The sequence below is a fragment of the Equus asinus genome, chromosome 20, assembly GCF_041296235.1.
Source record: "Equus asinus isolate D_3611 breed Donkey chromosome 20, EquAss-T2T_v2, whole genome shotgun sequence".
Taxonomy (NCBI): Eukaryota; Metazoa; Chordata; class Mammalia; order Perissodactyla; family Equidae; genus Equus; species Equus asinus.
The window spans coordinates 44,016,291-44,029,543 of record NC_091809.1 but is presented as its reverse complement, the minus strand read 5'-3'; the positions used below and the strand labels follow the sequence as shown (position 1 = coordinate 44,029,543).

Below are 13,253 nucleotides of genomic sequence, written 5' to 3'. Positions count from 1 at the left end.
CCTCCTCTTGGGGTTCAGTGGATATTGTATCCCAGCTCACACGTCCCTTAACCCTGTTTGGCATGTCAGGTCCGAGGCAGAGACCCTGATCTGCAACCATCTTCCTGGTCCTGTGCCCCCATCTCCCCTCTGCCCCCATCCCTGTGCCGTTGACCAGCCAGACACGTTGCACTGCCCAGGGAATGGCCAAACGGTTCTCTCTCCTTTGTCTGGTCATGTTCCTTCCAGAGCAACCTTTCCTCTCTGTTCAGATTATGCATTTCTTTTAATATTTTATGAGGCTGAACTGCCTTACACTGATTCCCCTCAGCTTCAGAGAAAAGAAATGGAGTTCTCACCAAGGAGCTCATTCCTCTAAATGCTGCTAACATTTCCGTAGTCCCTGTGGCTGGCCGCTTTCTGCCTCACTGCCCTCCCTTCCATTTTACTCACCTCTCCTCCCCGCAGACACCTCCATGATGACTTCCTGGCATGTGTTTGCAATTGCAAATCAATTACGGGTTGATCTTTGTCCTAGAGAGAGATTCCGGAGGATTGGCTTGGGCCATCCCTGCCTGGGCCCATCAGAGCCTTCAAGATGGCGGGCTGTGCTGGAGGCTTCCCAGCGACTCCCCTTCCTAGGGAGGCCCCTCAGCCCTCAGCCCCTGCTCAGACAGCCCCAAGAGCTTTTTCTGGAGCTCCTAGATTTGGGGAGAAAAGGGAAAGGGAAGGAGAAAGGCATTGCCTCAACACTTAGCACATGTTAGGTACTGTGTCCTTCACATGCAGGATCTCATTTTGACCCTCCCAGAGCTCTGAGAAGCACCACTGTTACCCCCATTGTAATGAAGCTTAGATAGCTTACACAGTTTGCCCCAAATCACACAGCAGAGCCTGGGTGCAAACCCAAGCCTGTAGACTCTGAAACCATTTGTCCTTCACTTTCCTGAGTCTTCTCCTTGCTGCATCTCTAGGATCCATGGATTCAAGGCTATCTCTTAAGGTCCATTCCACTGTGGGGTGAGTTAGCAGCTAGTGGAACCCGGTGGGCTGGATGGCCACACAGGGGGCCCTTGGTCAGAGATGCTGAACTGTGTAAGCCAGCCAGCCTGCCAGCCTGCCCCTGCCCAGCCTTGGCCTACATCTTGCCCCTTTGTGACCTTTTTTCCTTTCAAGGTGCGTTTGTTATTCATTTTAGACAGGTTGTATGGGATGCAAAATTTAAGTGGGAAGAAAGTCCTTCTACGACCCGCCCCAGGTCTCTCTTTAGAGTCTTCTTTTATAGCTCCCCAGGCCCTCCCCATTTCTGCGCTTTTCAGTTTCTGCTGGAAAATATTGGTTACTCTCTCTTTATGGTTAAGGGCTAATCCTAGTTGAATTCAGGAATTTTCTCCCTAGTTTCTGCTAAATCTTTACCCTCCCCTCACCCTAATCCCAGAGGAACTCTGGTCTTCGGCTGACTTCTCACTGAAGCTTAGGAGGATAACGTAGCAGAATCCTGCAGAGACTTGTCAACATCATCCCAGACTCTGGGCCAGCCCAGGCAGAGAAACTTCTGCAATGACTTATGAATAACCTACTCTAGGAGCCAACCAAGGAACCATCACAAAGTTCTTCCTGCTGTCTACCCTCAGTCTAACTTGCTTTAACATCCATCCAAACCCACGCTTCCTGTATTTTGGCCCTCCCACAAGGCACTGGTCCTAAGGGAGGATGAGGCTTGAGAGGTCAGCTCCATCTCTGATAGAGGCACCAAGCAGCCTCAGCTCTCCTAGCTCTAGGTACCAGAGATGAGGGTGACAGAATAAAATCAAGGTGGATGGCAGCTTATTACCTTTTAACTTCCTATTATCTACCCCATAGCCTAAGCCGCCAATAAAGCAGCCATCACAGCCTGTTAATATCTCTTCCCCGGAGAAGAGAGACAGAAGGCAGGGGCATTGCCTCCCAGAAATGTCAGTAATAGATGCAAAGGGAAGCTGACACTGTGGTAATGAAGCCAAAGCAGGTGCTTATGTACCTGGCTCCATTCAGAGGCTCTCTAGGTGGTTTTTCAGCCCGTGGTGCTTCCTTGTCCATACACTTGTCTACCGAGGAACCTATCCATCCCAGGCTTTCACCCAGGAAGTCTGTTGGGAGCTGGTTTGTAAACCTGTTGGCTAGGCTGGACTGACAGGGCTCTTGCCTCAGTCCCCAGGGCACTGTCTTGTCTTTCTCTTTCTGCCATCTCTGCTCTGGTTTATTAATTACAAATAAAATAATTATAAGGATTATGCCTTCAAGAGTCATTTGTCTCTCTGCCCAGCAGTGGGCAGTTGCTCTGAGAATAAAGACCTATTCGTTTGCCTTCTCAGAGCCACAGATTCCAACTCCTAGACCCACAGTACGTTACACAGTCCTCCGAACCAAAGGTTTCCCATCCTGTGTCTTCCTATCTTTAGCGTTGTCAAGGTTGTCGTCTTATCTTCCTCCTGTGGAGGGGGTGCCCTGAGTCCCGCAAGCTCCCTCTCCCACTGGCGTGTGGCACGGCCTTCCATAAAAGAATCCACCCCCTGCCGCCTTGTCTCACTCATCCCTCTTTCTTTCTTTCTTTCTCACTCCTTCTGGATCCCCCCTGCTGCCCGATTTTGCTCCTCCGCCCAGGTCCCTCATTTCAAAGTGGCCCCAGAGGAGTTTATCAAGTTTCAGTTCCAGAGATTCACAACCCTCAACCTCCACCCCAGCAACACCGACATCAGCGTGGCTGTAGCTGGGATCCTGAACTTCTTCAACTGCACCACCGCCTGCCTCATCTGTGCCAAAGCAGAATGTAAGTTTCCCCAGCTGGCTCTGCCCCAGATAGTCGGGTCGGTCCTGTTGATTTCAACCTGATTGATTTGCTCCTGGCTGGAGATGCGCCAGGAAGGGGAGGGCTCCCGCAGCTCATGGGGATGATATAACCCCATGTGAGTATGTGTGTGTGTGTGTGTGTGTGTGTGAGAGAGAGAGAGAGAGATAGAGAGAGAGTGACCAAGAGAGCAAGAGTGGTCCAGGAGCATCCTTTGCCAGAACTCCCTGGGCATGGACGGAACAGAGAGGAACTGGGTTATAGGGAGGCTGGCTAACCGCCAAGGCTTTTTGCATCTGCAAACTCAATTCCCACATTTTCAGCCTCATTGTTAAGGAGCTACAAAATGAGAGAGAGAGAGGGAAAATATAAAATTGGTACTTGCATTTGTACTTGATGGGTTGAAGAGCTTCTTCCCTTAGAGAGCGGATTTTGCTGATGGAACGAGGTCCAAGGTCAATTCCTGATAAAGCATTTTTTTGCAAATGCGGGTTTTGGAAAGGTGTTTTCTCTGACTCTCGGACAATTTGTGACATAAATTTAGTGTTTATGAGATTTAGCTAATTTCAGCCAACACTTTCCAGCAAACCTGTGCATCTGTGTGTTCACGGTGGCAGCTGCGCACCCACGTGCGGTCAGACAGGTGGTGGCCATTGGCTGCCATGAGGGCCCAGTGCCTGAGCCACAGGCATCTGTGTCCTGCACAGCTTACCTGTGCAGGTCTCACCCTGTGCGTCTGAGGTGGGCCGCCCTGGCAGAAGGATGCCGTCTCCATCAGGGCTCCTTTCCATGGCTTCCCAGCACTGCTCTGCATGCTTAAGTCCTTCCTCGACCCAGGAATCCCTTCGGCATTGGAAAACAAGAACCGTCTTCCTGTCAAGGGTCAGAACCCCTTCCTTACCAGGCCTCTGCCCCGGACTGCCTCCACAAGTGCCTTCATTCATTTATTCAACACTGACTGAGTGCTTGTTCTGTGCTACGCAAGCAACAAAGTAACTGAGTCCCAACTATGTGTGCTTTTTATATATGTCTTATTTATCACGACCACCCAGGGGGTTTAGAGGTGTTGGAGTTCCCCACTTTAAAGTTAAATAAAATTTAAAATCTAGTCCCTCAGTCTCACTAGGCACACGTAAGTGCTCGATAACCACATGTAGGCAGGGCAGATACAGAGCATTGCCATCACCGCAGAGTTCTGTTGGACTGTGCTGCTTCAGATGACAAGTGTTTTGTGGCCAAAGGAAAAAAGAGAGAAATGTTTGGATAACACTGCATTCTGTTTCCCCCTCGTGGAGATTCACAGCACACCTTCGTGTAGACACTGTAAGTTGTCCTGCAGCCAAAACAACTATTTACCTCATCATCTTCCAAACAGGTTTGACCCGAGGCCCGAAAAGGATGCTGATCTAAAAACCCACAGGATGCTAGTGTTGGAAAGCATTTGGGAAACATTGCATTCCACCAGGTGGCCCTCTTCATGCGGCATCCTTGCACCATTAAACGGTGTAGCAGAATCGAGGATTCCCCCCTGGAAATTTCCTCCACAGGCCCACTCAGGCAGGACTCAACTGGCACACCCCGTGCACACAGCAGGAATGTTGAGAGACAGGACAGGCTGTAAATATCTCCACGCAAAGATTCTCCTGCAGTCCTCCTCAGTGCTTGGTACAATGTCTCACTAATCTGACAGGAAGTTCTTTCTTGTGTCTAGCCACAGTCCCTCTTGCTTTTAAGCTGAGCCCTGTTTCCTCTGCTTCAGCTCCTACTGAACTTTGAGTTGCTCAGATATTTGTTAAGCACCTACTATGCTGCTGAGCACTATGCTAGATCCTGTTGCCTCCTAGCCCAGGGCTCTTTCCATCAGAATTGACGTTCTTTGACATTCAAACAGTTCCTTGCTGGTTGCAAAGCACTTTCACTTCTGTTTTCCCATTTTACCTCCCTCCTCCCCGGTCATTCTAGAGCAGAGAAAACAGTCTTGGAGCTGGGAAGGGACTTGCGTAAGGTCACAAAGCTGGTACATGGCAAAGCCAAGACTCTAACTCAAGTCCTCTGACCCTGAGCTGGGGTTCCTCCTCCACGGCCACTCCTACCCTCCTGTTCTGCACACACAGCCTCAGAGAGCGGTACTGGGTGGGCTCTGCCTGGCAATTACAATGTCCTTTGAAGGGCAGAGATCTCTCAGGAGCGGTGCGTCCCCTTGCTCCCTTGAGCAGGGTGCGGGATGGCTGAGCACAGACAAGGTCCTGGGGAGGCCAGCCCGCAGCCCAGGCAGGACTCATCAACCAGGCAGTGTCGCCTCTACTTGGAGAACCCATCCACTGAGGCTGCCGGGTGACTCCCGCCCCACCCGCCGGGGCCAGGGGAAGCAAGGAGAAGTTCAGGGGCAAAGAGGATTAGACATCTAATCAAAGGATGAAGAAATGAGAGACTGAGGGAAAACGCAGCTCAAAGCTTCGGAGGAGACATTCTTCCATCTTCCTTATTAATGCAGGGCCAAGAGACATTGCAAGTCAAATTAGGAACAGGAATCTAATTCTATTTTCCAGCCATCGAAATTAGGCATAACGGAGATCATTCCCTGGGGAATCATGCCTCTTATTCTCCTTCTTCCCAAAAGTAGAGTTCTAATAAGCAGCTTCTGGACCAAGTAGACTTGTGTTGTAGATTACATTATTTTTCTTCAATGGGAAAAAAAAAAATCGGAACATCTGCAAGTGCCTAGTTCTAATGAGGCTAGGGGAGAAGATATTGTGAGGGGCCCAGGCATGGCTGTCCTGTTGGCCCCTCCAAGCCTGGGGCAGTTTGCTGTTAGGGGGCTTCCAAGGGGAGTTGGGGCTCTGCTATGGCCCTGCCAGCCCTGCCACAGAGCTGCCTTTTGAGACCCTCAAGGCGGACCCTGAGCCTTCCAGTCCTGTGGTCCCAGGTGTGATATGCCGTGTATTTTCCTGGTATTTTTTTATGTAGCTCAAATCATCTTTTTTTAGTGCTTGCTTTGGTGTTTCTTTCTAAGTATTTTAACATCCTTTTTCTGACTTCCTGTCCTGTGCTCCTACGTCTTCTGCCACTTACTTACTACCTGTGTGATCTTGGGAGAGTGACTTAGGCACTCACTAGCCTCTGTGGTCGCGTCTATAAAATGGGGACGATGGCACCTCCCTCCCAGGATGCTTGAGGGGATTAATCAGGTGCCATATACAAAGGGCATACCACTGCATCCACACCTGGGGAACACTCGGCATGCATGAGTTTTCCTTTCTTTCCCTCCTTGGATCCTATTGAATAAGGCCAGGTCAGGACTGGAGCAGAATGACTGGAGTTTGGCTCTGTCCTGTACCATCCCTGTGCTCGCTGAACTCGGTCCACGTTGCTGGAGAGGAGCAGATTCTGGTCTCCTGGGGAGGAAGAGCAGCTGAAGAGAAATGCAGGATGGTGCAGTCAAATGAGAACCATCTTCGGAGTGAGACCAAGCTGCTCCACCCCTCATGAGCTGTGTGATGTTGAACAGATCATTCTACCCCTCTGAGCCATAGTTTCCTCCTGTGTAAAGTGGGAATAATAGTGTCTCTCAGGGTAATTGAGTGGAAGGTGTCTGGGCCCAGAACATAATACACATTTAATTATTGTTACTTCATCCTGCAACCCTCCCTGTGGCTGTAGGGACTGGAGGATGGAGGGGTAGGGAATTATACCAGGGCCTCCCATGAGAGCAGGGGAAGTAGTGGGCCTTCCCGAGGCGCCCCCAGCCTTTTGCTCCCAGCGATGCAAAATTATCCATTTATTGAGGACTTCTTATGTGCCCAACACTCTACTACAGCTTTTAAATGATCTCATTTAAACCTCATGCTAACCATTTAACCTGTAAACGCTCTCATTATATGCACGAAGAAAAGAGATTAAGTCCATTTTGAAGGTCACATGGTTCTTACATTCTCTCCCTGCTTCTCCAAATACCGTAGAAGAGACAGAAGTGAGGGACAGACCATCTTTCCTATTTTGTGGGAGGACCGGGGCTTTCTGATGCCAACTCGAGTGGTCAGTCAGAGGCCAGTCCTCAGATCTCAGCCTGCCAGGAGTTCTCCAGCTCTGTGATCTCGTCACCGCATCTCTCCCGCCTCGGTGATTCCATCTCTACCCAGGAGTCATAATAATACCGCCTCCCAGGGCACTTGTGAGGGTTAAATCAACCCATGATGGAGTTGAGGGCGTTTCTCAGGTCAGGGACGGCTACTGGGCCCTATAGCAGAGGCTCAAGCTGGAAACATAACCCTGAAGTTAGGAGGCGATGGGAGCGCAGAGGCCAGGTTGTCCCTCTTCCGTCCTTGCTCTCCGAGAAGGGGACAGCCTGATGGCCGAGCCTGGAGCAGATAGTCCTCCTGTAAGCGAGAAGCCCTCTCTGCTCTCTGTCTCCTCTTACAGCCCCCGGGGGTCTGGCCCTCCCTAGCTGTTCTTGGGGCCAAGCCCAGGTGTGGGATGGGACAAAACGGAGAAGTGGGTGAAATACGTCATTCGAGCACTTGAACTTGTTCTGCGCCCATTGCACCTGGCGACACCTTGGACTGTCATCCTCTTTCTCTGTCAGAATCTGCTCGGTGGAAAAGGTCTGAAAGCCACACACCTGCGACGTGTGCGCCTGGCCGGGGAATGAAGACTTTCCCGGTTCAGGCCATGTGCACAGTGTGGATTCACACGGTCTCAGTACGTCCTCCTCACGACCCTCTGAGATCAGCGCTGTGCCTCCTGGAATGTTAGGGGGTCTCAGAACCGGGGCCTGCAGCCCAGGGAAGCAGCCAGAGGAGAGGCACGGATGCCAGTTGAAATGGGGGGTTTTTAATTTTTATTTCTTAATGCAAGGATCCTCTCTGTCCCCTGTGGACCCATCTCTTAGGTATTTCTGTCCTTGTCCTCTGGCCCTGTCCAACCCCGGCTGTGCCTTTTGTGGCCTCTCCATCTTCCTCCCACCCCAGCTGGCCCCTGCCTTCCAGGAGCCAGCCTCCCTCCTTCCTCCCAGCGCAGCCGGCCTGCTGGGTCTGCCATCTATCCAGCCCATTGCATCCTGAGCGAGACTAATAGGTTCCCCAGGTCCCTCTCAGCCTTGAACCTGGCAGGCAGACCTGCTGCTGGGCCAAGGGTCTCGCAGGAGAGGAGGGTTGGGGTGGGGGTGGAGGGGAAGCTGGGGAAGAGAGCAGCTTTTAACCTCTCCAGTGGCAGCTGCCTTGGTAAATCCCTTAGTTCCATTAAACAGATAGCAGTGGGAAGAACCGCAATTGGAAACTGCCAAACTGCACTGAAGAGCTCCTAATATTCTTAATGTAACTAAACCCACTTTCTCTTCTGCAAATTCCTTCCACTGCCTAGAATAAAGAAAGTATCCTCTTCTGATTCATAAAAATTAGAGAATCTGTGGGCTGGAAAGACATCAATGTTCTTCTAGCTCTACTTTCCATCCACTGGTTTAATTCTCTCTACAACAATCCTAACCAGGGCTTCAGTCTTTCCTTGACTACTTCCAGCAATGGGGAACTCACTACCTCATGATACAGCCCAGTGCCTCTTCAGGCAGCTCGAACAGAGGTGCTTCCTTAGGTGGAGCTAAGTCTGTCTCCCTGTGACTTTCATCCACTCGTTCCTGGGGGTAGTTCTTGAGGCTGCCAAGAGCAATTCTGCCTCATGACACCGCTTTCCATTCTTCCTCAGGCAGGCACCCCTTTCCTTCAGCTGCTCCTCAGGTGACATGGTGTCTGTTCCCCACCTGGCACTGCTGCTCGCCTGGTCTGTTAGGATGCAGAGTCTCTCTCTTCCCCCCATGGTTTCTAGTTTGGTCCCCCAGCAAGCACCATGCATCCTGCCTCACACGGGCAATGTGCAGAGAAGTTTGAAATGGGATGGCTACCTAACTCTGTGAAATAATTAGGATGTATGTTACATAACTGCAGTATATATACATATATGCATATGTGCAAGCTATCATATCAAATGTTTTGTGTGGTTTATAACCAAGGGCCATATTTGGATAGGAGTTGGGAGAAGTCAGAAGTGGGGAGAAGCTGGAGAATGGAGAGGAAAAAAGGTTTCAGGGAGAAGTTGGGGTGAAGGACGGTTAGGATGTGAATGGGTGGGGGAGGGGCGAATGGAAACCAGATTTGTTAAGCACCTTCCAGGTGACAGACACTTTGCTGTGTACGTGACATCCTGTTACTAACCCTGTGAGGTGGGCATCATCCTTATTTTACAGGTAAGGACACAGATAAGAGGTGCAGCAGGGCGGAGGGAATTGCCTGCACTGACTAACTACCTGGTGATTCGGGTCCAGACCCTGTGCTCTTTTTGCTGGTCCAGGTGTAGTCCAGGCTGGGAAACGGAGTGATGGATAGGAGATCCTGGGTGGGGCTGCAGACCTCCTGAGGACTCACTGCCTTTCTGCTCTCCACTCTCCCTGCCCTGCCTCTCACACACAGAGTGTGTGTTGGATGAGCTAGGGGGTGCTGCTTGCTTGTTTAAAGGACAGCAGAGCACCCCAAAGGTCAGTGGGATGGGGCATACTGGGCATTGATTGGAGCAGCATCCCCTGTTCATCTGACATCTGGGGGAATATTTTCCCTGGGAGCTTAGTGCGCCTGCCAGTTTTAAAGGGGTGAAGGGTCCCCAGGTTGCCTTGGCCAGGCATCTGCATGCTGTGCATAACCCTGCTGTCATCCCGCAGGCCTTTCGGTCTCGTCCCACTGAATTTCATTGCCTGTCTGAACGATCCTAAGGGATTTGGCCTGTTTCCCAGTCAAGCTCCAGAGATGCTCCCTGCTACATTCTAGGAACTGTGGGGTTCCCTCTGCCACCCCTCCCTTACTCACCCCTCCGGCTGCAATTCTCCCTTCCCCATAGCGTGCCAGGCACATCTTCTCTTGAGCCAGGGAGGTGGCTGAGTCTCCAGGAGCACCAGCTCCATGGTGTCCCCAGACCTCCTTGCTACAGTGTCTTTTGGGTCAGGTGCTCAGACCTTTGTGCATGTGGGATTTTGCTTTTCACATCATCTGTGAGGAAGGTGTGACTATTCTCTCCATTTTTACATATAGGACAAAATGGGGCTGCCCCATAGAAAACCAGATTATGTAAGCCGTCAAACAAAATAGGTATTCGATTTGAGCTTTGTTATAGCCTTTGCTGCAAGTCCTTGGACTCTGAGCTCCTGGAGGGCAGGGTCTGTGTCTGATCCATCTTCTCTGCACGTGTCTTGGCCCACTGCCTGCTCTTAGGACCGGGAGTGTTGGTTGAGCAGATTTGTACTCTCCTCCTCCTTCATTCCACCTCACCGAGCCACGCCTGCCCTTTGAGCTCTTGGGATGAGTAAATACAAGAGAAGTACATTGATACCATACATTCCGGTTCACATGGTGCTTCCACATAGGATCTCAGTCTTTCATTTTACAGATGAAAAATGGAGCCCGAAGAGGTTAGATGACTTCTCCAGGTCACACAGTCAGTGAGGACTGACCTTGAGCCTGAATCCGGATCTTCCAGATCTTCCATATCTTCCAGATCAGGGTCGGCAGGAAGTGCCCCAGCAGCATCAGTGAAGCTACCTCAAATCCGAAGGGGTGATTAGATATAAAGTGAAATTTTAGTTGATGAAGGAACTGGATGTGCCATTCTTTTTTATTTTTCTCCCCAAAGCCCCCAGTACATAGCTGTATATCCTAGTTGTAGGTCCTTCTAGTTCTTCTATGTGGGATGCCACCACAGCATGGCTTGATGAGCAGTTCTAGGTCTGTGCCCAGGATCCAAACCAGTGAACCCGGGCCCCGAAGTGGAACACGCAAACTTAATGACTCAGCCATGGGGCCGGCCCCTGATGTGCCACTCTTGATGGAGGCCAGTGGTGAGGGGCTGCGAGGGGCACAGACGGCGGTGGATCTGGCAGTGGATCTTTACAAGTCTCTATCGAGGCCCTGTTGGGGGAGGGAGAAAGGGCCAATCTGATGCTGTGGCTTGCACAGCCGGGCCATTTTTGAAGCTTCTTTGTGAATAACAGGCCCTCCTAGGACTTCCCCATTGCTGCCGTAGCCTCCAGCTCTCTGGACGGCCTTCTCAGGACCTGTGATGGGAGGACAGGGGTTCGCACCATCTTCCCGGAGCTCCTGTCTCCATCGTGCCAGACCCTTGGGCTCCATCCTGCTACTTTTTGCTTGTTAAAAAAACACATCAAGTGTGCGCTTTCCTCCCCCAGTCCAGAGTTGCACGTCCCTGGGCCTCCCCTGGGTTCTGTGCCTGCTGCCCCCTGCTGTGTTTTTTCCTGAGTGGCAGCCTGGTCTCATGGGAAGAGCATTGCCTGGAGAGGAGAAAATGGGAATTCTGGTCCCAGCTGTGTCCCTTGTGACTGGGCAAGTCCTGTCACCTCCCTACAAAATGAGGGAGGTGGATGTGATGCTCTTCAGAGCCCCCTCTCTCTTACCATTTGATCCTCAAGGGGCAGGGGGATAAGTAGCTTGCTCAGGGGGGAGTCTTAGGGTCATTTTCAAGACATCCCTGCATTTACTATCCATTTAGCCAGTACAGAAACTGGAGCCCGGGGACCTTCACTGGTTAGAGAGCCAGCCCTTTGCTCGCCGTCCACAGTGGGTGGAGACTGCATTCCAGAGTCACTCCCCTCCTCACCTCATGTCCTCCTCTGGGTTGTGGGATTATGATACATTATAGGATTGTTGTGAGGATTGTCTGTGAGATGAGCCCTGTGAAATGTTTAGCCCATTCCTGGAACACAGTAAGGACTCAATAAATGTTATTCTTGTCGTTGCTTTCGGGAGCAAATACCTGTGGGTCCCTTTCCGTTGGAAGTGAGACCACTATCTTCCAGGAGACCCCCCACCCACCACTCTCCCTGTGGCCTGCCTTTCAGAAACAAAGCAGAATAAAGCCCCTGGGTCTCAGCGACAGGTTCGGAACCCCTCCTCCCTCCATCGACCCTAGGCAGGGGCGAGGGGAAGAGTCTTTGCTCACAGTCCCATTTGCCATTGTTCTGGGCCCACATTATTGCCTGCTGGAGTGCAGTTCAAAGCCTGTTCTTTTATGATCATAATAATACCTTGTCTTAATGCAGCCTGTGCTCTGAGGAGTTCAAAGGGTTTTGCTAGACCTGTTTTCTGAGCCTTGCGACCTTGAGGGACCTGCCCCCCACCTCCACAGTGGGATGGAAGGCTTCTGTGGAGCCAGCTCTAACATGTCTGGGGTACCATGTGCGAGGCTCAGGCCCAAGCACTTCACCTCGTTTAATCCTTGCCTCAGCCCTGCTGCTGGCCGCTGGTAGTATTCTCATTTCTCAGATGAGGAAACGGAGGCCAAGAGACCTGGCCACATGGAAAGGTCACACAGTGAGTAAGTGGCCATGTTAGGGAAAGAAACCCAGGCCCTGTGGTCTCTGAACCTGGGTCTTGGCCACTGGGCAGCTCCCAAGGGCTGTGAGGCAGGGGATTCTCCCGTCCCGCTTGTGGGAGCCTCCTTATACACCTTAAAAGAGCATCCCGAGGGAGTTGGGGGAGCAATGGGAGCTCAAGAGCATTCTTTTTATTTTGCATGGGACCGTTGAAGCCCACAGCAGTTAAGAAACTTGCTCAGGCTCAGACGCAGCTGCTTAGCCCCAGCGGTGGGGCCGGGCCCACCACCTGCCTCGGGCCCAGGTATTCGCTTGTCCTGCTCTGCCCCGGGGTCTCCTGAGGCAGCGATGCGGACCCTCAGGGGCTTCATCCTCTCTTCCCCTCCAGGCCTTTTAAACCTAGAGAAGCTGCTCCGGCAATTTCTTATCTCCAAGGACACACTCTCCGTCCGGATGCTGGACGACACCCGGGACCCCACCCCACTCCTCAAGGAGATCCGGGACGATAAGACGGCCACCATCATCATCCATGCCAACGCCTCCATGTCCCACACCATCCTCCTGAAGGTGGGAGCCGGGCCGGGGCGGGTGCTGGGGGGTGCAGAGCATCCTTCTCCCTCCTCCCTCCTTGCCTTGGGTGTCCTCCTGGGAGGACCTCTGACCCTGACAAACCTCTCAGTCCTTCAGTTTCAGGGGAGGGCTCCTGAGTGCTGAAAGGAGAAATCAGGATGATGGTGACGTCATAAAAATATTTAACTCCTGGTGCAGCAGGGCAGCCATCAACTGAGGCACTAGCCTAACCTAGGCCCTACCAGGGGTCTGTGGCGAGGTCCGCGGGTTCCTACGAGGGGGCCTGGGTGGTGGGGGTGGGGGGCTTGGGGCAGAGGCTGTTTGCCAAGCAGTATAGAAGTATTTCCATAATTTGACAACCAGGGCAGTCCCAACAGTGTGTGTTGCTGAATGTCGGCCCTGTCTGTAATCCTTACATGGGGTACTACAGTTTACAAAGTACTGCTGTGTATTTCCTAACGTAATCCTCTCAAGGACCGTGTGAGGCAAGTATAATATCTTCACTCAGCAGAG

At 51.8% G+C, this 13,253-nt stretch overlaps 1 protein-coding gene across 8 annotated transcripts in view; it reads left to right on the top strand.

Annotated features, from left to right (window-relative positions):
- GRIK4 (glutamate ionotropic receptor kainate type subunit 4) overlaps positions 1–13,253 on the top strand; it is a 411,821-nt gene that overhangs the window by 252,747 nt on the left and 145,821 nt on the right. For all 8 annotated transcript variants that reach the window (XM_070490069.1, XM_044752710.2, XM_044752707.2 and 5 more), the window contains 2 exons: positions 2,623–2,788; positions 12,559–12,737. In XM_070490069.1, coding sequence (XP_070346170.1) covers positions 2,623–2,788; positions 12,559–12,737 — 345 coding nt within the window. The remainder of the gene's footprint in view (positions 1–2,622; positions 2,789–12,558; positions 12,738–13,253) is intronic.